General features: G+C 43.6%; 1 protein-coding gene across 3 annotated transcripts in view; it reads left to right on the top strand.

The window, feature by feature from the left end:
* ATP10B (ATPase phospholipid transporting 10B (putative)) overlaps positions 1 to 21653 on the top strand; it is a 259276-nt gene that overhangs the window by 216566 nt on the left and 21057 nt on the right. For all 3 annotated transcript variants that reach the window (XM_058281733.2, XM_058281736.1, XM_004467210.5), the window contains 6 exons: positions 424 to 1024; positions 4077 to 4186; positions 6286 to 6412; positions 9319 to 9503; positions 16877 to 17198; positions 20074 to 20150. In XM_058281733.2, coding sequence (XP_058137716.1) covers positions 424 to 1024; positions 4077 to 4186; positions 6286 to 6412; positions 9319 to 9503; positions 16877 to 17198; positions 20074 to 20150 — 1422 coding nt within the window. The remainder of the gene's footprint in view (positions 1 to 423; positions 1025 to 4076; positions 4187 to 6285; positions 6413 to 9318; positions 9504 to 16876; positions 17199 to 20073; positions 20151 to 21653) is intronic.

Here is a 21653-nt window from a genome sequence, read left to right as displayed (position 1 = left end):
TGTGCCTCAGTTTTCTCATCCAAAAATTGGGGATAATGGTGGTTGGTATCCCAAAGAGTTGCTGGGAGGCTGGAATGAGATACCGCATGCAAAGATAAAGCAGACAAGGCTCTGGCAGGGGTTCGGGGAATGTGAGCTCTTTTGTCTCCTTATCTCTTTGCCCATGATCCGAGAGGGATAGTCAAAAGACAGAGGAGCAAACAAGTAATGCCAACCCCTAGAATGTCAGACAGGAAGAAAACATCTGACCCCATTTTATAGTTGTGTAAACTGAGGCCCACTGAAGGGCGGAGATTTACCCACAATCATGGAAGGCCCAGATAATCCACTTATTGCAAAATGACCTTTGTGTTCCCGGTAAGAAAATGTGATTGTTTTCCCCAACACAGAAAGTAATGTTCTACTTTCTTCTTTAACCTCAAGGTTACCACCCCACCCTCTTCCAAGGCTCTGGGCACGTCCCTGGAGAAGATTCAGCTACTCTTCCAGAAGCTAAAGCTTTCGAGTCTCAGCCAGTCATTCTTGTCCACTGCGCCCTCCGACACAGACCTGGGGGAGAGTTTAGGGACCAACGCGCCCACCACGGACTCAGATGACAGAGATGATGCATCTGTGTGCAGTGGCGGTTACTCCACTGACGGTGGCTACAGGAGCAGCCCGTGGGACCAGGGTGACATCCTGGGCACCGGGGAGGGAGCTTCCTGGGAGGAGGCGCTGGAGGCCCCGGCCTCGGGCCTGGCCGCGCCCGAGCTCTGCTACGAGGCCGAGAGCCCTGACGAGGCCGCCCTGGTGCACGCTGCCCACGCCTACAGCTTCACGCTGGTGTCCCGGACGCCCGAGCAGGTGACCGTGCGCCTGCCCCAGGGCGCCTGCCTCACCTTCGACCTCCTGTGGACCTTGGGCTTTGACTCCGTCCGGAAGAGAATGTCCGTGGTCGTGAGGCACCCGCTGACCAGGGAGATTGTCGTCTACACCAAGGGCGCCGACTCCGTCATCATGGACCTGCTGGGAGCCCCGGCCCACGGTAAGTCCTGCCTCGGCAGGGCGCGGGAACAGAGGGCTCCGTAGTTTCAGAGGCGGGGTGGGACTCGGAAGCTCGAGTTACAGTGCCACGCAATCCAGCGGGTCCCAAGGGGAACACGGGCCCACAAGATGCTCTCCATCCAAGCAGGCTCCATAGTCAAAGGGACTTTAAAACTGCACTCTTCATCACCTGGGGGAATCACACTGCTCGTTAGCATATTAAAGGCTCTGGGCAGGCTTGCAGTAGAGAAATGCACTTAACGTGATTTACCCCAGTTTCCAATTTTCCAGACTCCCTTGAAAATGAGTTTGTGATGGGATAACCCTTAGCATAGTGTAGAATACATTGTGTTCCTAATTCTTTACTTTGGAGAGAAACCAACTGATCTGCGGGAAGGAAGACAGGAGAGGTCACACAGCTAACCAGTGGTTGCTCCCAGGCCCAATGTATTAGTCAGCCAAAGGGGTGCTGAGGCAAAGTGCCAAAAATCTGTTGGCTTTTATAAAGGGTGTTTATTTCGGGTTAAAGCTTACAGTTGCAAGGCCCTAACAAGTCTGGCTCTAGGTTGCATTCTCACCAAAGTCCTTTGCCATGCATTGTAGCAAGATGGTCACTGGTCTCTGCGAGAGTTCAGCCTTCCCCTCTGGACTTCCTTCTCTCAGCTGCAGGCTGGCATAGGACTTGTCTCTTAGAGCTTCCTCTCTCTCCTGGCATAGTTCTCATTTTTTCCGGGGCTTTCTGTATCAGTATTGGCTCTCTTCCCAAGGTCAGCTGCAAACTATCAGGCGAATGGCTCATCTCTCCCCGGGAACCCCAGGTTCAAAAATGACCGAGCTCTCTGTCGTCCCATGTGTCTTCCTGAGTGAGTGTCCATTTATATCAGCCCACCAAGGAGGCAGGGACTCAACCTGAGTTATGCCTTACTGACGGAGCCCAATCAGAAGCCCTAGATTTATTTTATCAAGTAAACTTAATCAGAGACCCCCTCACTAAATTTAATGCAATCAAAGGGTATCTCACCCAGAGGAATAGAATAGTTTACAAACATAATCATTCTTTTTTTGGAATCATAAATAATCTTAAACTGCCACTCCCAAGTTATCTTGAATCCCACTTCAGGTCCCTTTCCATGCTGCCAGAATGCTAAGCCAGCCTCAGATTACTCTGGGAAGCTTCAGGTGTCCCTCTTATCCTTTTCCCCACCCTCCTTCAAATGTATTTTCATAAATTTGCATCAAGCCAGAGAAATGTTCCAAAGTTCCTACACATCAGTGTCCAATTTTGGAGCAGGATGAATTAGTGTGCAGTTGTTTCCTGACTGCTAACAAGAAGAAGACAGTTATGGGGCTATGATTCTCCCAGGATGGTAGATTCTAGCCAAGATTTAAAATTCTGTGCCTCCTGCATTATCAGCTGTGGATCAGGGCCCAGAGTTTCATGGGAACTGATGACTGTTTAGAATGGGAAGAGAGCTAATTAGGCCTCTTCATCCCCAGACTCTGGCAAGCAAGTGAATTCAATGCTTCTGAGTCAAGGGAGCCATGAGGCTCCATCCCGGGATAGCAGTCCAAGCTGTCCTGAAGATGTTTCTTTATTTGTTTCTCACCTGATTCTAAAATGGATTCAAAATGCTTCTAATAAAAGACACAGAGACAATGTTACTATGAGAATTGAGAAACACAGTTTTGAAAGGGAGAGGAAAAATAACCCAAGGTTTAATATATTTATTCTGTTTGAACATTCAACTTGATTCCAAGGTTCGGGGCAGCCTGAGCAAAAGATAAACTCTAAGACTCACAAGAGTTTGGCAAAGGAGCTTAATCTCAAGAGTCCACGACTACTGAAAATAAAATATTGAGAATAGTGCTCGTTAAGCCAAAGGGCAAAGGAAGATTGGGTTTAAGGCACCAACAAAACAGTAACACCTAAAGAATGAGAAAATAATCTTTGTAAGAATTTTTATGTCATGTAAAAGCAGTCCTATTAGAGTAGTGTCACGGGAAAATTCAGAGCTTGGTTGAACTTCCTTACACTTACTTTGCTTTTCAAGGTTGTGTTTATAATTTTGCATTATATAGAGGAATGAAGGAAGGGTACAACTCTGTTCACTACTTACATAGCCTCTAAAGATGTCAGTCCAGCCCTAGTGAAAAAGGATTCAGAAGCCTTTTTCCAAGCTCATCTTTACAAAGTACTGTGACTGATTAGTGATATCTGTGATTTTATGAGTAAGGGAAGTTAAGATGGCATCAATCCTGCCCCACACTAGTCCAACCCAGGCTAATAAATTCTTATTACCTGATAGACGAAAGTAGTAGAATTTCAGGAGAGACAGTTTTCTTTAAAAGAAAGAAAGAAAGAAACACTATGTAGAACTTTATAAAGGGAACTTTGAGCACCACAGTGAAATCTTTTTCATACTGGATTTACAAGAAATGCAAACAGTATTTTTTTCTAAGACTTTTCTTATATGGAAACAAAGTCTAAGTCAGCAAACCCAATGTAGTGAAAAATTAAGCTAATGAGATCCAGGTTTGTAGCTGTCAGGACCTCACTTGATACAAGGACTAAAGGAGATAATTGGACAGTATGTCTGAGACTTAGGGAACAGTTTCCAGAGTCACTTGACCATCCATGGCTAAACTGTCTACAAAGAAAGCACCTCCTTAACTTATCAAAGATTCAGAGTTCTGGCTCCTTCCCTAGGAGAGTCTGATTCAGCAGGGCTTGAATTGGGCCTGGGAATCTATTATATGTTTTCATTTCCTGAGTGATTCTGATGCAAACCGATGTTTGAGAACACCACCTTAGACCTCTGGCCTGCCTTAAACGGCACTTTTCTCAGCCGGGCTTTGGATGACGGTATGCACAAGCAGATAACTTAAGGACTCCTGGGCCCTCTGGCAGCCAGGAGAGGTCTTCCATGCCTCTGGCATGGGGAGTCCTTCTTAAAAATGTGTGCAGTCGCCCAGGAAGATTCCAGGGTGCTGAGGACAGGGATCCCTGAGCATTTGCAAACATGACCTCATGGGGGACAATAACAACCTGACAGTGACCGAGACTGATGTGGAAAAGAAGCTGAGGAAAATCCGAGCCCTGACTCAGAAGCATCTGGACGTGTATGCAAGAGATGGCCTGCGCACCCTGTGCATCGCCAAGAAGGTAAGAACGAATTCCTCCGCGCGCGGTGAATATCATCAGGCCGCTAAGAGGCCTTAACCTGCTTCTGGCTTTTTCTTTTTCATTTTAAAAGACCCCTAATGTTGGTTGTTTTAATATTTTTAAGATTAGCTGTTCCTGCTCACCACAATGACCCATGACTTTGAAAATTGTGCTGGGGCAGAAATCTGGATGGCCAGGTTCCCTATCAGTGTGTCTTTATCATTCCCCGCTCTTCATTGTACATGTAATAGATAACCCATAAATCATAAAATGATATTTTCATGTTAAGACTTACCTATTTCATTTATTTATTCTCCACCCCACCTTGTTTGCCCTCCCTTTCTGCCATCAGCTCTCCACAGTGCCATGGGCCAGTTTGCCTTCACCAGGAGGCCCAGGAATTGAACCCAGGGCCTCCCATATGGTAGACGGGGGCCCAATCACCTGAGCCACATCTGCCTTCTCTAGATTTAAAATTAAGGGCTTTTATGTGATTACATAAAAATTTAGATTTCCAGTTTCTCTTGCAAATTTGGAGGATCTGGCATACTGGGCCTCTATTCTTAAATGGCAACAATCAGTTACGGCCCTATAACAGCTGGTCCCTTAGACGAGGTATATGTTCTCCTGTGTTCTGTGGTTGGCCACAGACCCTACCACCCCCTTTTGCATTGCCCTTCGCCCTGTTTTAGTTGTGTAAATTACTACCTCATGCCCTGCAGATCTTTAATTTTGCAGCCCCTTCAAAGAAGGCATGTAAAGAGGGCTATTATTCACAGAGCAAGGACATCTAATGAGGCATGAAAATATATTAGGGAGCTAAAATACATACACATTTTAGATGGCTAGAAGTGGGTTCTTCTCCATAAATCCCCACTCATCATCTCTTTAATGGTACTTTGTGCAGCATAGAGGTCAAGAGCACCACTTTAAAACCAGACCCTCCTGGGTGCAAGTCCATGTCTCACCACTTGTGACCTGGAACAAGTTTCTTTACCTGTCTAAGTTTGGGATTTTCTTATCGGTACAGTGGTGCTAGCCCTCCCCATCTCATACAGCTGTCAAGGAGCCTAAGTAAGGTAACCTAAGTACAGTGGTACAGTAACAAATCCTTACTATTCTATAAATTGTAATTATACCCTTACCATTTTCTATTGTCCACCTGTTATTTGTGCATATTTTGCCTCCCCCGATAAGCTGTGATTTCCTCAAAAGCAAAACGTCTCCCTGTGTCCCCTTGGTGTTCCTAATAGTACCATGCAGAGAGGGATAGTCAAGGAATAGCTGATGCCTGTGCAAAAGAATCATTCATTGCTATAAAATAGAATATGGAAGAGACACCAACAGAGGGGTCTGAAAGTGCTATGGGGCTCCAAGGAAGGAAGACCTGACCTCTAGGGGGGCTCATCCAGCTACTGGGCACCTCCACCTGCATGACAGTACGCCTTGTGAAGAGGTCCCCCAGGCTATGCACGACCTGGCTTCTGCCTACATTTCCTGCCTCATTACTGGTCCCTCTCCACCTTGCTCTCCATCCTTTACCTGACTGATATGTTTAAGGAACAGAGGAAAGGGCAAGATCATTACTGCTTCACAGCATTTGCACTCACCCTTTCCCATGACTGAGTCCCTGTTGTCATTGGATCTCAGATTGCATGTCATCTCATAAAAGATAGCTGAACATTGAAATGAACGTAGCTCCCTCCCCAGAGTCATCCTCACCCCGTCATAGCACTCCTTTTTAATTTGTATTTTATTCATAGCACTTCTTTTCACAGCAATCCTTTAAATTTTCTGTTCTTTTACATTATTGACCTGGATAATATCTATTGCCCTCCACCAGCATACAAGTTGTATCTCCAGTGCCCAGAGTATAGTAGGGGTTCAAAAGATGTTGAGTGATAATGGAACATAAGGATCAATCCTTCATTTATTTGTGCATTCAAAAAATAATAATAAACATTGAGGAGAAAGCTCCATCAAGTTGCACAGTGAAGCTCAAGCAGGCTCATAGGTGGCCCCGTGGATGCAGGTAAGGGGGAGGGATTCTGCCTCCAGACCCATCTAGGGTTGTGAACAAGCCTCTTCCTGTCCCGTAGGTGGTAAGTGAAGAGGACTTCCAGCGATGGGCCACTTTCCGGCTTGAGGCTGAGGCCTCCCTGGAGAACCGAGAAGAGCTTCTAATGGAGACCGCCCAGCATTTGGAGAATCAACTCACCTTACTTGGTAGCTAAAAATAAATCATCACTAACTGAAAAAAGGAATGCTGCAAGTTGGGATGGGAGTTCTTGGCCCTGATTCTGGCACTGCTACAAATATGTTTCCATCAGAAACCTTCCCTGGGGTATCGTTCCAGGTATTTGGCATACATGGGAAATGTCAATACCCAACCCAGACTCCACACTCAGACCTGGCATCAAGAGTACACACTCTGCTGGTAGGAGCTGGAGTTTGTCTCCTTTTCCTATGACAGCGCACGTCTTCATTCCTTCAGATGTTTGTTGTGCACCTACTACGTGCCTATGCTACTATGTAGCATTGAAGCTACAACAAGGAACAGGAGCCATAGACCCTGCCCTCCCAGAACTCAGAGTCCAGCAGGGAAATGGGATGATTAAACAAGTCATTTCAATGGAGAGTGGTGAGGGCTGGCTGGGAGAGGTACCAGAGGAAATGCAAGCACAAAGAAGGTGCCATCCTAGCCTGGGCCAGGGAGGGCCTGGGAAGGTCCAGAACTAAAAGGGGAAGAAGAAGTTGGTCAGAGCAAAGGAAGAGAGAGCTCTGGGCAGAGGGCCAGGCATGAGTTAAGGCCCAAGAGGTGAGAGAGCACAAGCCAGCTGAAAACATAAAGAGGCCCGCGGTGGCTGGCCCACCCCAGGTAGTAAGGGGTGATGTGAGGCGAGTGAGGTTGGCAAGACCAGACTAGGAAGGGCCGCGTAAATTGTAAACTAAGCATTTGGAAAGGGGTAGAGGGTGGAAGTCGAGATACATTTATGCTTTACAAAAATCACTCTGACTGCCACTGTATAGAAGTGGGTTGATTAAATGGGGAAGTAAGAGAGGCATGGAGAGCAGTTAAAAGACAATGTAGCATTTCTGTTGCAGGGAGAGGATTGCCAAGGGGGAAGGGGAGCCTTTGTATCTCAGGATTCATCCCCTTCCATCTCAGGAGCAAGATCTAGGTACAGCAGTGCTCAGACAGCCTGCAGTGACCACGTGGTAAAGCCTTCTCTCACCGTGGGAGGCCATGCTGACCCAGGGAGCAGTCCAAGCCCTGGCCCCCAACGGGACACATATATGGACCCACCCACCCCCAGTCTTACACGCCCCTCTGAGTTGAGCAGGCAGGGGCACAAAGGAAAAGACCCAAGCTCACTGTAAAAAGATGGTGATTTAATAGACTAGGTGGCAAGCAGGGTGGGGAAAGTTTTGGCTGCTGAGGCCTTTGCTTGCTGCCTTGTATGGGGACCCTTTAAAGCTGGCCACAAGGACTCTTTTTAACAAGGACAGAGGGTGGCTACACTAGACAGTTCACCCACCATGCCAGGCCCCCCGACGCTATCCCCCTAGGGACGCCTGGCCCTCTTCTCCCCTCTCAGAAGTTTCTTTTGTTTCAGGCAGTTCTTTGGCCTCAGTGAGCCATGCTCATCACTAATTCTGCATGGGAGACAACACACTTGTCAGAATGTGTCAGCTTCCCCTGGCTGGGAAAAGCTCTCACAACCTTCCCGGTTCATTTTCTCTTTCACACAAATAAATGTGTTTTTCCTCCTCTCTCCTTCACTTTAATATAAATCAGCCACGGAGTCTCACCTTCCAGGCTAACCCTTAGAGGGAAAGATGAGGATGGAGCCATCACTTTTCATGGGGCTGTTTAACTGCGCGCTTGGACCTGAAATACAAAACTGGCACATTTCAGGTTCTTTTTCTCCTCTCCGAGTGGCTTGAGAAGGAGGAGGGCCAGGGCCAGGAAGGGATTTCATCTTTTCATTAAGAAACCACCATACCATTAAAAAGCTGCGCTGCAGTCGTGCTAAGTCCACAATATTAAATGATCTTTTCAGTATACATCCAACGTAAGTGCTTTGCCAACCTATTGTCACTCTGGATTATTAAAAGAAATGAAATGCATTGCTCCTGCCCAGAGTGAAACGAGTAGCCATTGGTCTGTGTTCTGAAATGAATCTCAATTTAAATGCAGATTTATTTTTGCTTAATCACTTAGTAACTACTCAATATTTTGGGTATATATTCATCAGTGTCAGTGCAAAGCTTGAGATCATTGAAAAATAAATAAATTAGGATGCTGCATGTAGAATTCCTTCCAAGAATAATATAAAAAACATGAGTCCTTATTAATTCTGCTGTGATCGGTTGCAGAGCAAAGATTTCCATCTCTCCACTTCTTCCTACTTCTATTTCCCCTATGCCCGTCCTGGCCACCATCGACTTTCCTCTGAATTCCTATTCAACCTCCTAACAAGCTGCAACCCCTGAATGTAATCCTCCTTCCTCCAATCTCAATCCATTTTCTGAAGTGATCTTCTTAAAACTCAAAACTGATCCTGCCACTCTCCAACTTAATACTCTTTAATAGTTTCTTTGCTACCAAATAAAATCCAAATCCCTAATTCCCTGACAAGTCTCGTGTCATCCAGCCCTTGCCTCCCTCTTTGGCTTAATCTCTCATCCCACTCTGTTCCCATTCCACGTCTTCTCCTCTGACCTCTGGCCTTCACCATGCTGATCCCTCGACTCTGCTCAATAGAGTCGACCTGGAAACCCCCCTCTCGCTGCCCTTGCTTTCTTCCAAGTCTGAGCATAAGGGCACTCTCCCAGCAAGGCTCTCTCTGACCTGTCAGATAAAGTTCAGGTCCGCTGTTACAGGTTCACACACACCCTGACCTTTTCTCTTCTGATCGCAGGGTTATCAGTCCTTATCAGTGAGCCTTTGGGCTCTAAGAAGGGAGAAAGCAGCTCTACCTAGGTCACTGCTGTGTCCTGGATGCTTAGCCCAGCTGAGCACATGGAAGATATTTAAGAAACATAGCCTGACATGACAGGGCCAAGGGGAAACTAAGCAGCTGCCCTTTTCCTGTAAATGTGAGCTCTGACATCTTTGATCACTCCAGGAGCCACTGGGATCGAAGACCGACTGCAGGAAGGCGTTCCAGATACAATCGCTGCTCTGCGCCAGGCGGGGATCCAGCTCTGGGTCTTGACGGGAGACAAGCAGGAGACAGCAGTCAATATCGCCTATTCCTGCAGACTGTTAGATCAGACTGACACGGTATACACCATTAATACAGAGAATCAGGTGAGGCCCGGCCAGGGACCGGACGTCCAAGTACAGAGCAGCACCTTGGCCAAATAGGAGACCAGCTTACAGGTGGGATTTGGGTAGACAGGGACAGCACCCCTACCCCAAACTATCACTGAACACTGGAACGGGGTGGGGGAGCCCGGAAGTCATCTGCCCTATATCCTCTATCTCATCCCCACATGTGGTTGACAGTTTCTCTTTCACTGCTTCTAACACTACTTATTAGCAAGTTATGGCTCCCTTAATTTACAGATGAGGAATCTGAAGACCCCTAAGTCACTGGCCCAGGTCACCCTCCTAGGTTCTGCTACACAGAACTAAATCTAGAGTTCTGTTCTCCAGCTGGGCCAGTGCTGTTTGCATATACCACACTGTCTGCTCACAGACCCGCAGCTGGCCGTTTCTCACTACTTTGGATTAGTACCTCTATTGAAAAAGTCCCAATTAAGTTGAAATGATTCTAAGTTTAAAGTTTCCGCTCCAATTTGTATGTCAAATTAGCCTGACCCAGAGTAGAAACCTGAAAGGAATGATACATGAGACCAGTATGTTGGGATGGGATGGGAGAAAGAGATAAGCAAAGTCCTAAAACTGAAAATTTTCACCTAGAATAGGTTGTGGGTGGCAGGAAGCAAGGTATGAAAAAAGGGCAGTATAAAATCTGAAGAATGATACTCGAAGTTAAGATATGATTTTGTATTTAGGAAGAAAAATTTATTTTCACAATGCAAAGAGCAGAAAGTAAAGTTCTAGCATCTTCTTGACTGATGAATATGGCAAGTAGGCATAGAGAAGTATGTGCTTATCGAAAGGAAGCAGGAATTGAGTTAGGATTTAGGATATTAACAAGGAAAGCACTGTATGGAAGGAGCGGGGCACCCGGAGACCTAGGGCATGAGACAAGGAATGGAAAAGAGGTAGGAAGATGGAAACGGGAAAGAGCAACACAGAAAAGGAGGAGCAGGGCGGGTGCTGGACGCTCAAGCTTCTCTTTCACAGCTTTGCCTGAGGCCAATCTGGACTCAGAATATAAGCTTAGAAAGGTTTATATTTCATTTTTACTCCATGAAGAAACCATATACACATGTTTGTTTTTTTTTTTTAAAAAAAAGGCAATTTATACTATGAAGAGTGCCCATGGCTCTTCAGAGGTATTGGAAAAATCATTTACTTTCTTGTCAGGTGCACAGATTATGCCATGATTAGATTAAGTCCCAATGAATTTTCACAATGAAAATAATCTTGGGGCAATCTTTGACTTGAATATTATGCTTAGGAAAGAAAGTAATTTGCAGCTTGCTCAAGTGCTTGATCCCTGTAATAGCAGTATGCCTCTCTGCCCTGCTGGAAATGGAAATTTCGTTTGGGGTGATCATTTCACCCCGGGTGACTCCTGAAGAAGGACATCTACAAACCTGCGAGTCAGCCAGTCTGAGGGGGATGGAGGGGAGTCAGTTGGTGGTTAAATGCAATGCATTCCTGTAGGAAGCTGAAGATGTTTGTTAGAAACCCAGGTTCCTAAGGAATAATCAGCCACACTCCATCTTTAATTCCGTCACTGTCAGCTTTTTTCAAGCTGACATTTTCACCCTCTAAAATGGGTGCTGAATGCTAGACCCTGCCCACACCTCAGGCCCACTAAACCTGTAAATTTATTGTTCTCATCCCTCCCTAGCCTGAGGTATGTTAAATCAGACAATGGGCTAATCCATTCTTAGTCTTAGATTTATTTAAACCCCAGTTTAACGTATTTATGTATTCAGTGGTATTTCCTCCAAGGGTTTTAATTTGCCTAATTCACTATAAATTGATTCAGAGCTGCAGTCTCTTTTAAAGCTATACGGGAATTATGGGCCTATCTAGACCTCAAGCATTCATCCATTAATTGAGGGAATTACCCCATCACTGGAAGTGTTGACCCATCAAGGAATTTTAGAAAGCACAATAATATTAGAAAGGAACTACTACGAATAACTATTATTATTATTATTTATAAAGTAAAGTAAATATGTCCCAGATACCATTTCTCTCTCAACTTCCTTCTGTTCATCTGTAAAATAGGAATTAAAAAGATTTTCTTCACAGGCTGTTGGGGGGATTAATTAAGATCATAGAAGCATGGTACCTATATAGTTATCTATTGCTGCATAGCAAATTATCCCAAAAACTTACCTGCTAAAAACAGCAGACCTTTATTTTGTCACAGTTTACGCAGGTAAGGAATCCAGCAGCAGCTTAGCTGGGTGCCTCTGGTTCAAGGTCTCTCTCGAGATTGCAGTCAAGATGTTGGCCAGGGCTGTGGTTTCATCTGAAGTCAGTGAGGGGCAGGGAGAGGCCTGCTTCCAAGCTCACCTGCCTGATTTCTAGCAGGCCTCAGTTTCTCACCTCATGCCTCTCCATACAGCTGCTTCACAGCATGGTGGCTTCCCCCAGGGCAAGTCTTTCGAGAGAGATAAGAGCACCCAGTAGGAAGCCAGGTCTTTTATAACCTAATATGGGGATGACATCCCCCCACTTTCGCTGGATTCTCTTTATTGGATAGGAGTCACTATGTCCAGCTCATACTCAAGGGAACTGGCTTACACAAGGGCATGAAGACAGGAAGCAGGGGTTCATTGGGAGCCCCCTAGAGGATGCCTGCCACAACACCTGACATACACTAACTGTTAAATGAATGATTATGACTTGAAGAATTCAGAAATAAGTTTTTTTTTTTAAACTGACATCTCCAATGAGTTGTTATGGTCATAATATATATATACATATAATTTGTGGCTCCCCAACTTCCCATCAGGAACCATTTTGATCTCTTCCCCTCTGTTGCCATCAACACTCAACCCCGCATCACCTAAAGGAAGACATGGGAATAATGAACTGAGGCGCTGCTCAGTCCAGAAGACATTATTACAAACATTCCTAGAAAACTATATAACCATTGTTTCCCAAATCTGTCATTTCAGAGCTACTTTCACAATTGTAAAAATCTATGTTTTATTTAAGGATATTATTTAAGTTGCCTCGCTTTTAATATGCTTTAAGTTATTTTAAAGGAAACTTTAGCACTTCAGGAAACAAAAACTCATCATCCCTTGCCATAGATAAAAGAACTCTGTAAAATAAAGACAGCATGAACAAAACAATACTATTAAAATTGATAATACTGTTACTTGCCACAACCTTTCTATCTTTATTAAGAAGTGATGTTCACAGAAATTAAAGAGAAATTAAGGAAAAAATTTTTTAACTTGCTTATTTTTTTAACTTACTGGTTTTTTTTAAAGACTTATTTATTTCTCTTCCCTTCCCTCCCACCCCCATTGTCTGTTCTCTATGTCTATTTGCTGCGTCATCTTCTTTGTCCACTTCTGTTATTGTCAGTGGCACAGGAATCTGTGTTTCTTTTTGTTGCGTCATCTTGTTGTGTCAGCTCTCCGTGTGTGCAGCATCATTCCTGGGCAGACTGCAGTTTCTTTTGTGCTGGGCAGCTCTCCTTACGGGGCGCATTCCTTGCACGTGGGGCTCCTCTACACGGGGGACACCCTGCATGGCACAGCACTCCTTGCGCACATCAGCACTGCACATGGGCCAGCTGCACACGGGTCAAGGAGGCCTGGGGTTTGAACCGTGGACCTCCCATGTGGTAGACAGACACCCTAACCACTGGGCCAAGTCTGCTGCCCTTAACTTGCTTATATATGACTGTTTTTCTTTGAAGCTGAACACATGTATGGTAATACTACAAAATGTTACTATCAGACAAAAAAAAGCTAAGTAAAAAGAAACCAGACAGAAAGTACTACATATTGTACAATTCCATTTATATAAAATGGAAATATAAAATAATTTATAAAGATTTTAAAAAGAGGAATTAAGGATAGATTTAGAACCAAAACCTGATTTTATATTTGACACAATCTAAAGTAATGGAAGGTAAATGATGAATGGAAATAATTTCCTCACCATATCCCAAAGTTAACACCAGGAAAAAAATGATAAGAAGTTTCTTTCAATTAATAATCCTTATTCACATCCATGATTAGTTCTAGTCAATACAAACAAAACATTCCTACAACAATTCTTAGCACCCTCCATGGACTAGATCAATGCTTAAATACACTATTAATGTTTGGTTTGGTTTGGTTTATTTGGTTCGGTTTGGTTTGGTTTGATCTGGTCTGGTCTGGTCTCATCTGGTCTGGTCTGGTCTGGTCTGGTCTGGTCTGGTTTTAATTAGGAAACCAGAGTTCAAGTAATAATGGTTCTGCCTTCACTACCTAGTTGGATGATCTTGGGCCAGTCCCTAAAGATCTCAGTGTTTCAGTTTCCTTATCTCTAAGATAAATTTGGTAATACCTACTTTACCCAACCACCTAAGAATGTTCTGAGGAACAAAAGGGAACTGAATTACCTGTGAGAAAGAGAAAGCCCTATACCAGCATGACATGCCATTATTTATCATCATATTACTATTATTTATCTTATACCGTTCCTGTATCAGTCCCAATCTTGCTGAGCTATTTCCACACCCATTCCCAAGCTGTCAAAAATTTGGTCCCTCATTGTAGCAGTTTGATATCGTTATGAAATCCAAAAATAAATACTGGATCATGTTTGTAAACTGGTCTGTACCTGGGCATGATTAATTTATGGGTAGGGCTTTGATTGGGCCACATCAGTAGGGCATTGAGTCCCTACCCCTTGGTGGGTGGAGGACTCACAGATAAGGGACATGGCAAAGGACAGACTGAAGAGCTTTTAATGTTGGAGTTTGACGCTGAAGTCTTAAATCGGGGCCCCAGGAAGTACATACACAGAGGAAAGAGAAGAAGCCTCTGGAAGAGAGGAACTCTAAGCCCAGAAAGAAGCAATCCCTGGAAAGAGAAGAACCCTGAGCCCAGAGAGAACCAAGACCTAGGAAGAGAGGAAACCAGGAAGCCAGAACCCTGGCAGACATTGGCAGCCATCTTGCTCCAACACATGGAAATAAACTTTGGTGAAGGAAGTAACCTATACTTTATGGCTCTGTATCTGTAGCTCCTACCTCAAATAAATACCCTTTATAAAAGCCAGCAAGCTTCTGGTATTTTGCATCAGCACCCCTTTGACTGACTAATACAGAATTTGGTACCGAGGAGTGGGGAAGTGCTTTTGTAATTCTCAAAGCACTGGAACAGTTTTATATCTGGGTAAGAGGCATTTTTTGGAGGAATTGTGAAATGCTTGATGGAAAAGGCCTAGATCACTTTGAAGAGACTGTTGATAACAATATGGATGCTAAAGAGACCTTTTACGATGCCTTAGAAGTAAATGATGAAACTATTTTTGGAAAGTGGAGGAAAGGTGATCCATGTTTTAAAGTTGCCAAGAACTTAGCAAGATTGACTCTTGGTGATATATGGAAGGCAAACATTGAAAATGGTTAGCCTGGGCATATAGCTGAAGAAATTTCTAAAATAAACTCAGAGAATGTGGCTTGGTTTCTGCTTGCACCTTACAACAAGATGCTAGATGAGAGAGATATGCTGAGGACTGAACTGTTGGGCACAAAGGAAACAGAAACTGATTCTGGAAATTCCAAGCCTCTGGAAATCCAGTTCCCAGACAAAAGTGCCCATTGGAGACCTTAACTAAATTTGGAACTTGTAAATCAAGATTGTAGATGCAGTTATGTCAGAAAGACTTGTGGAAAGTCTTACTGTCTGATGGCTTAGACCCCTTCCTGCATGCTAAACCAACAGACTTTTTGAGAGAGCTATATGAACAAAATCACTGTTAGCCTGGAATAAAAGGGACATGGAAAGGAGAGACTGAAGGGGAAACAACTTCAAGAGGAAAACCATGGAAGCTGAGATCTGGAATTAAGACATCACCTTGGGCCAAGAGAGGAACCCCACCCATGTGTACAGAGAGGGTGAGTTTGCCCCAGCATTTGAAGAAGGTGGATGTTCCTGCCCAATGCTCTGGGAGAGTTTTGCTGCCCTAGGGTACAAAGAGGGTAGAGCACATTCCCTAAGGATTAGGGCAATTAAGGTCAGTACCCCACAGATCTGAGAGGGGTGGACCTTTCCCCTGTGGATTAGGGAAGGACAGGTGGTCAACTTGTTGCTCTGAGAGGGTTGTGCCTGTATGCCAAAGGTTAGGGGGAATGTTGTCTTCATGTCACTGTACCAGGGGGTTAAGACTCTAACCCAAAGATTGGGTGAGGTGTGGTAATCACCCCAATACTCTTGGAGGGTGAGGTCTGGAACTTGGTCGACACCTAGATGTTTGATGGGGGTGGAACCAAGAAAATGGCTGTTGGGCAAGCCTATGGAAAGTGTGGGTTCCCATAATGCCCCAGGAAGAAGAAACCATCATCTTAAGAATGACTCTCAGAATTTGAAATCGAACAGAGGATGCCCTGCACGTCTACTGAACTGTAGAGAAACCATGACCCATGTTTCCCTCCCAATTTCTCCTTATTGTAATGAAAATGTTTATCCTTTCTCTGTCCATTTTTGTATTGGAAGCAGATAAATTGTTTTGTAATTTCAGAGGTCTACATCCAGGCAGGACTTTGCCCCAAGACAAACTGCATTTGTGATATGATTATGTACTTGCATTGTTACTGATTTAAGGTTTTCTTGAATATTGCAATGTCTTTTTGGAATTCAGAGGGTGGAGTATAGCAGTTTGATATAGTTATGAATTCCAAAAATAGATATTGGATTATGTTTGTAAACTGGTCTGTACTTAGGCATGATAAAATTGTGATTAGGGCTTTGATTGGGCCACATCAGTAGGGCATTGAATCATTACCCCTTCGTGGGTGGGTACTCACAGATAAAAGGCATGGCAAAGACAGACTGGAGAGTTTTTAATGTTGGAGTTTTGATGTTGGACTTTGATGCTGAAGTCTTAAGCTGGAGCCCCGGAAAGTATGCACACAGAGGAAAGAGAAGCAAGCCTTGGAAAAAAAGTACCTTGAGCCCAGAAAGAAGCAAGCCCTGGGAAGAGAGGAAATCAGGAAGCCTGAACCCTGGCAGACATCAGCAGCCATCTTGCTCCAACACGTGGAAATAGACTTTGGTGATGGAAGTAACCATGCTTTATGGCCTTGTATCTATAAGCTCCTACCCCAAATAAATAACCCTTTATTAAAGCTAACAGGTTTCTGGTATTTTGCATCAACACCCTTTTGGCTGACTAATACACCCATTAATACTCCTTCAGTGTTGTTTCAAATATTAGAAAAAAGCATAAAAATTGGAGAATGACTCTTAGATAATTTCTATGGTAGTAGTTTTATAATTACCTTACTGAAAGATAAAGTAAAATATTAGCATACTGCTTGCTAAAACTGTGTTTATTATTCTGGCTCTTTATAGGAAACCTGTGAATCCATCTTCAACTGTGCACTGGAAGAGATAAAGCAATTTCATGAACCAGGGAAGCCAGACCGCAAGCTCTTTGGATTCCGCCTACGTTCTGAGACACCATCTACCACCTCACAAGCTGCAGTTCCAGCGGTTGGATTGGTCATCAATGGGAAGACATTGAACGTCATTTTCCAGGGAAAGCTGGAGAAGAAATTTCTGGAATTGACCCAGTATTGCCGATCTGTCCTTTGCTGCCGCTGCACCCCTCTCCAAAAGAGCATGATAGTCAAGCTGGTGCGAGACAAGTTGAGCGTCATGACCCTTTCCATAGGTACCTGTGATGCTGAGATATGGGGGCAGCTCAGCAGAGCTGATCTGACAAGGGGTCTGGACAAGAGGTGGGAGGTTAGGTATCAAAGTTCAGATATTTAGGCTGAGGTCATTGTTTTGTTGGGAGAGAGTTCAACCTGGGAATCAAGCTATGGCAGCAGGAGATAAATCAGAGGCTAACTAGACTGGGAGAGTAAAACAACATTCCAGGGATTAGGAGGTCAGCTAAGGAAAAGTCAGGACATAGAAAGAAGTCAAAGTGAACAGGGACCTGGAATTTAGAACATCCAGGTAGTTAAAGAAATGTCACCACCAATATATCCTCAGACCATCTCAACTCAGGGAGGCAGACCATTTCCCCTTCAATACTTAGTGCATGGCACAATTCTATGAACCTTGGGCACTTGTGAACTTATATTCTGCTGAGTCTGAGTGGCTACTGGGGAGATTTTAAGAGCTGGGACTGGCTCATGTTTAAATGCATGGTGCAACACAAAGTATATCCTCAATAAATGCTGACAGGTTGGTTGACAAAGAATTGTTCCGAGAGTACTAAAACTCTGAGCCTGGATGAGGCAGGGAATTAAAAACTTTATTTTCTTAAAACTTTCCAGTAACTCCCAAACCTGATTTAAAAGAATCTTTACAATCTGGTCTCCATGACCTGCCACCACATCTCTTACCACCTGGCCACTTTCCCTTGCCGCCTGGCCCTGCTCCCAACATTCAACACTCCATATACCAGCTAAAAGGAACTGTTCACCATTCTCCATGGGCCATGTTCTCTTTCACTTCTAGGCCTTTGTACAAGCTGTTCCCTCTGAAAAATACTCCTTCCTCTCCAACCTATCTTTAATTTCCTCCAGGAGCTCCCACAGTACCTGGCACTCAGAGTTCCAAAACATACCATACTATGATGGCTTGCTCAGCAAACCATGGGTTCCTTGAGCAGAGGAACAATGTCAGTCTTATTCACCATTTCATCTCATGCTCAGCTCCTACCAAGCACATAGTAAATATTGCATTCACTTAGAGACAGTTGTACAGATGGTACCAGAGTCTCTTCCTCTTATACAAGCATAGAAAGAGTTTTTCTTTCCTATCATTTCATATAAGAAGCCAATTTTACATCATGTTTTTCTTCTGGCCTTCAGGTAAAAGCAGTTCAGCACAACAACAACAAAAAAAGAAAGAAAGAGAGAGAGAGAGAGAGAGAGAGAGAAAGAACCCAGAAAGAATGCAACTCCTACTTATAACATGAATTGTCCTTTTCAGAATTTCAGACACACATAAAGCAATGGTCCAGGACTGATTCCCTGAGGTAGGAGATTGGCTTCACTCACATAGCAACAGAAACAAAACCGGCAGGGCGAGAAATAGCATGATTCCACACCTCTACTTCCCCTGACTCACTAGGAAAGGAAATTAAAGGTTGGATTTGTTCTGCCATGGAGACTATTAAAATTTTGCACTGCTATACTATTAAGAAAAATATAAATTATTATAAGAAAATAAGCTACCTATAATGATGAAATATTTTAGGATCAATAAATTTTACTGCCATATAATTGGAGAAGAAAATGTTCTCCTCCAAGTCCATATTTAATTGTAGCTTACTATGAGAAATCATGGAAAAATAACTGGGGATAGGAAGAAAATAAAGACACCATAGTCCAGAACAGGGGTCAGCAAACCAACCCACGGACAAAATCCAACCCACTATGTATTTTGTATGAATGCTAAGAGACGTTTTTGCATTTTAAAATGTAAAATGTATAAAAGACAACTGATCTTTTAGCAAGAACAGTTGTTTGATTTGCCTCTTGGCCCAGAAAGCCTAAAATATTTACTGCCTAGCCCTTTACAGAAAGTTTGCCAGCCTCTGGTCTAGAAAATAAAGCACTGGGTAAGAATTAAAATCAGGCTTTTGAAAAAGGCTCATTACATAGAGTTATGCTGTCCAATCTAGTTGCCATGAGACACATAGCATTTACTCCCTCAATTGTACTAGCCACATTTCAATAATCACATGTGGTTAGTAGTTCCTATATTAGACAGTGCAGGTACAGAGAATTTCCATTATGACAGAAAAATCTATTTAACAGTGTTGGTATAGAGAGGTCTTGTCTATTTGTGGGAGAGGGATTAGATATGTGTATGTGTGTGTGTACATATATATTTTTTCATGGCCCCACCTCGAAGTTCATGAAATAACTCAGATCATTGAATTGGAACTTAATGTGACTAAATGCATATCAACAAAAAAATTAGTCAGTCCTATTTTCCTATGTTCAGAAACAAAACTGACCATTGTCCCTCTTTGAGGCATTACTGACAGCCTCTGGAGATTTTTCTGTCCAAATATTCCATTTGTTTTGACCTGGTCAGTTTTTCAAGTTAAACTGGGTTAGGGAAGTCATACTGGCCCTGAAATCAGTGAAATCTGAGTTCCAGTTCTCCTGGGTTCCTTCAATAGCTGGATTGCCCTTGTTGAATCCCTAAATTACTTAGATTTTCTTTTGCTCATCTGTAGGATCCATTGCAACATTTGAAAGGTCTTTTTTGTAAACTGGAAAGTACTGCCTAAGTCTCCCTTAATCATCATTGTATCCCCATATATAACATCATGCCCAGAAAAAAATGACACTTAGATGTTGATGAAAAAAATTAAGGTTCCTTATCCAAAGTAGAGAAGACATCTCTCAAGCCAAATACCATAGCAATCAGTTCTCCTACAAGAATATTCAAAGGAATGTTAAAATGATTCAATTATATACAACAGGGGCATGTTAGAGCCACTGGGTACAAAAACTTTCTCATTGTTACTGAGCAGTTGAAATAGGAATAAAGGCACATCATGACCTCTCTTCTTGCAGGTGATGGAGCAAATGACGTGAGCATGATTCAAGCTGCTGATATTGGAATTGGAATATCTGGACAAGAAGGCATGCAGGTATTATTCCCTCCCACTGTTCTTGTTTCTTCTTTACATTCTTTTATCCTCATTGGAGAGTGAAGGAATTCCCACACTGTATGGGAAAAAATCTCCCAGAGAGCTTTGGAGGCTTCTGATCTGAAAATCCAGAGATTTCCATGCTATGCATGACCTCCATCACCATATCCCCACTGCCCAGTCCTTCAGAACACAGAGGGAGATCAAAGGATGCTTGGCTTTGTACAGACAGCCACCAATGTCTGGATTTTAAATCTGAATAGTCCCCAACCATGCAGGACATATATGACCCTTTCTCTGATACCATGCTTCCTCTCTCTCTGTAATTCCCCCCATGTCCAAAGTTTCAGTGCCCTCTGTCTTAGTTTGCCAGAACTATATGGCATATACCACACAATGGAGTGGCTTAAAAAGCAAGCATTTATTAGCCCATGGTTTTGGAGACTACAGTCCAAACTCAAGAAATTAACAAGACCTTGTTTTCTCCCTGAAAGTTTGTAGCCTTATAGAGGTGACTTGCCAAAAGCCTTGGATTTCCTTGGTTTGCAGAACATGGTGATTTCCCTCTCTCTCTCTCTTTCTCTCTCTCTCTCCTTGACTCTGTTCTGGTTTCTTTTATTTTTTTATTTTAACTTTTTTTGAGCATTTATTTATTTTAAAGTATTTTTTTGAAGATACATGGATCACAAAAATGTTACATTAAAAAACATAAAAGGTTCCCACATACCCCATACTCCACCCCACTACCACTCTTCCCATATCAACAACCTCTTTCATCATGGTGGCACATTCATTGTATTTGGTGAATTCATTTTGGAGCACTGCTGCACCACATGGATTATAGTTTACATTGTAGTCTACACTCTTCCCCAGTCCATTCATTGAGTTATGGCAGGATATATAATGTCCAGCATCTGTCCCTGGTATACCATTTAGGACAACTCCAAGTCTCAAAAATGCCCCTACATCACATCTCTTCTTCCCTGTCCCTGCCCTCAGCAACAACTGTGGAAACTTTCTCCAGATCAATGCTAGTTTCTTCCATTACTAGTCACAAAAGTTCTATAGTAGAATATCAGTAAGTCTACTCTAATCCATATTCTATTCTTCCATCCTATGGACCCTGTGATGGTGATGTCCACTCCACCTCTATATTGAGAGGGGGCTTAGACCCACAGGGCTGATGGATGCGATTCTCTTGGAGTTGTAGGTACACTCGGTTCCCTGGTGTGGTGGTTGAACAGCTTCACCTCCCTGTTAGCTGACCTGGGTAAGTCCAATGAGCCAGAGAGTAGGAGTTACAGCTCTGCTGAGGCTCAGGGCCCAGCTGGCACATGGCCAACCCAGAGATTGGTATACACCAACCCCAGCACCAACCACAGGCTCAGTAAAAGTGACGGAAGAGGCATGTGTAGAAAGGTCACATCTGAGTCTAACTCCATCACACTCAGGAACACAAATTCCAAAGTAGGACCCACTGACAAGTCACTGAACTCCAGAGCC

Source organism: Dasypus novemcinctus, chromosome 2 (assembly GCF_030445035.2).
Source record: "Dasypus novemcinctus isolate mDasNov1 chromosome 2, mDasNov1.1.hap2, whole genome shotgun sequence".
NCBI lineage: Eukaryota > Metazoa > Chordata > Mammalia > Cingulata > Dasypodidae > Dasypus > Dasypus novemcinctus.
This window is presented reverse-complemented; position numbering and strand designations above follow the sequence as displayed.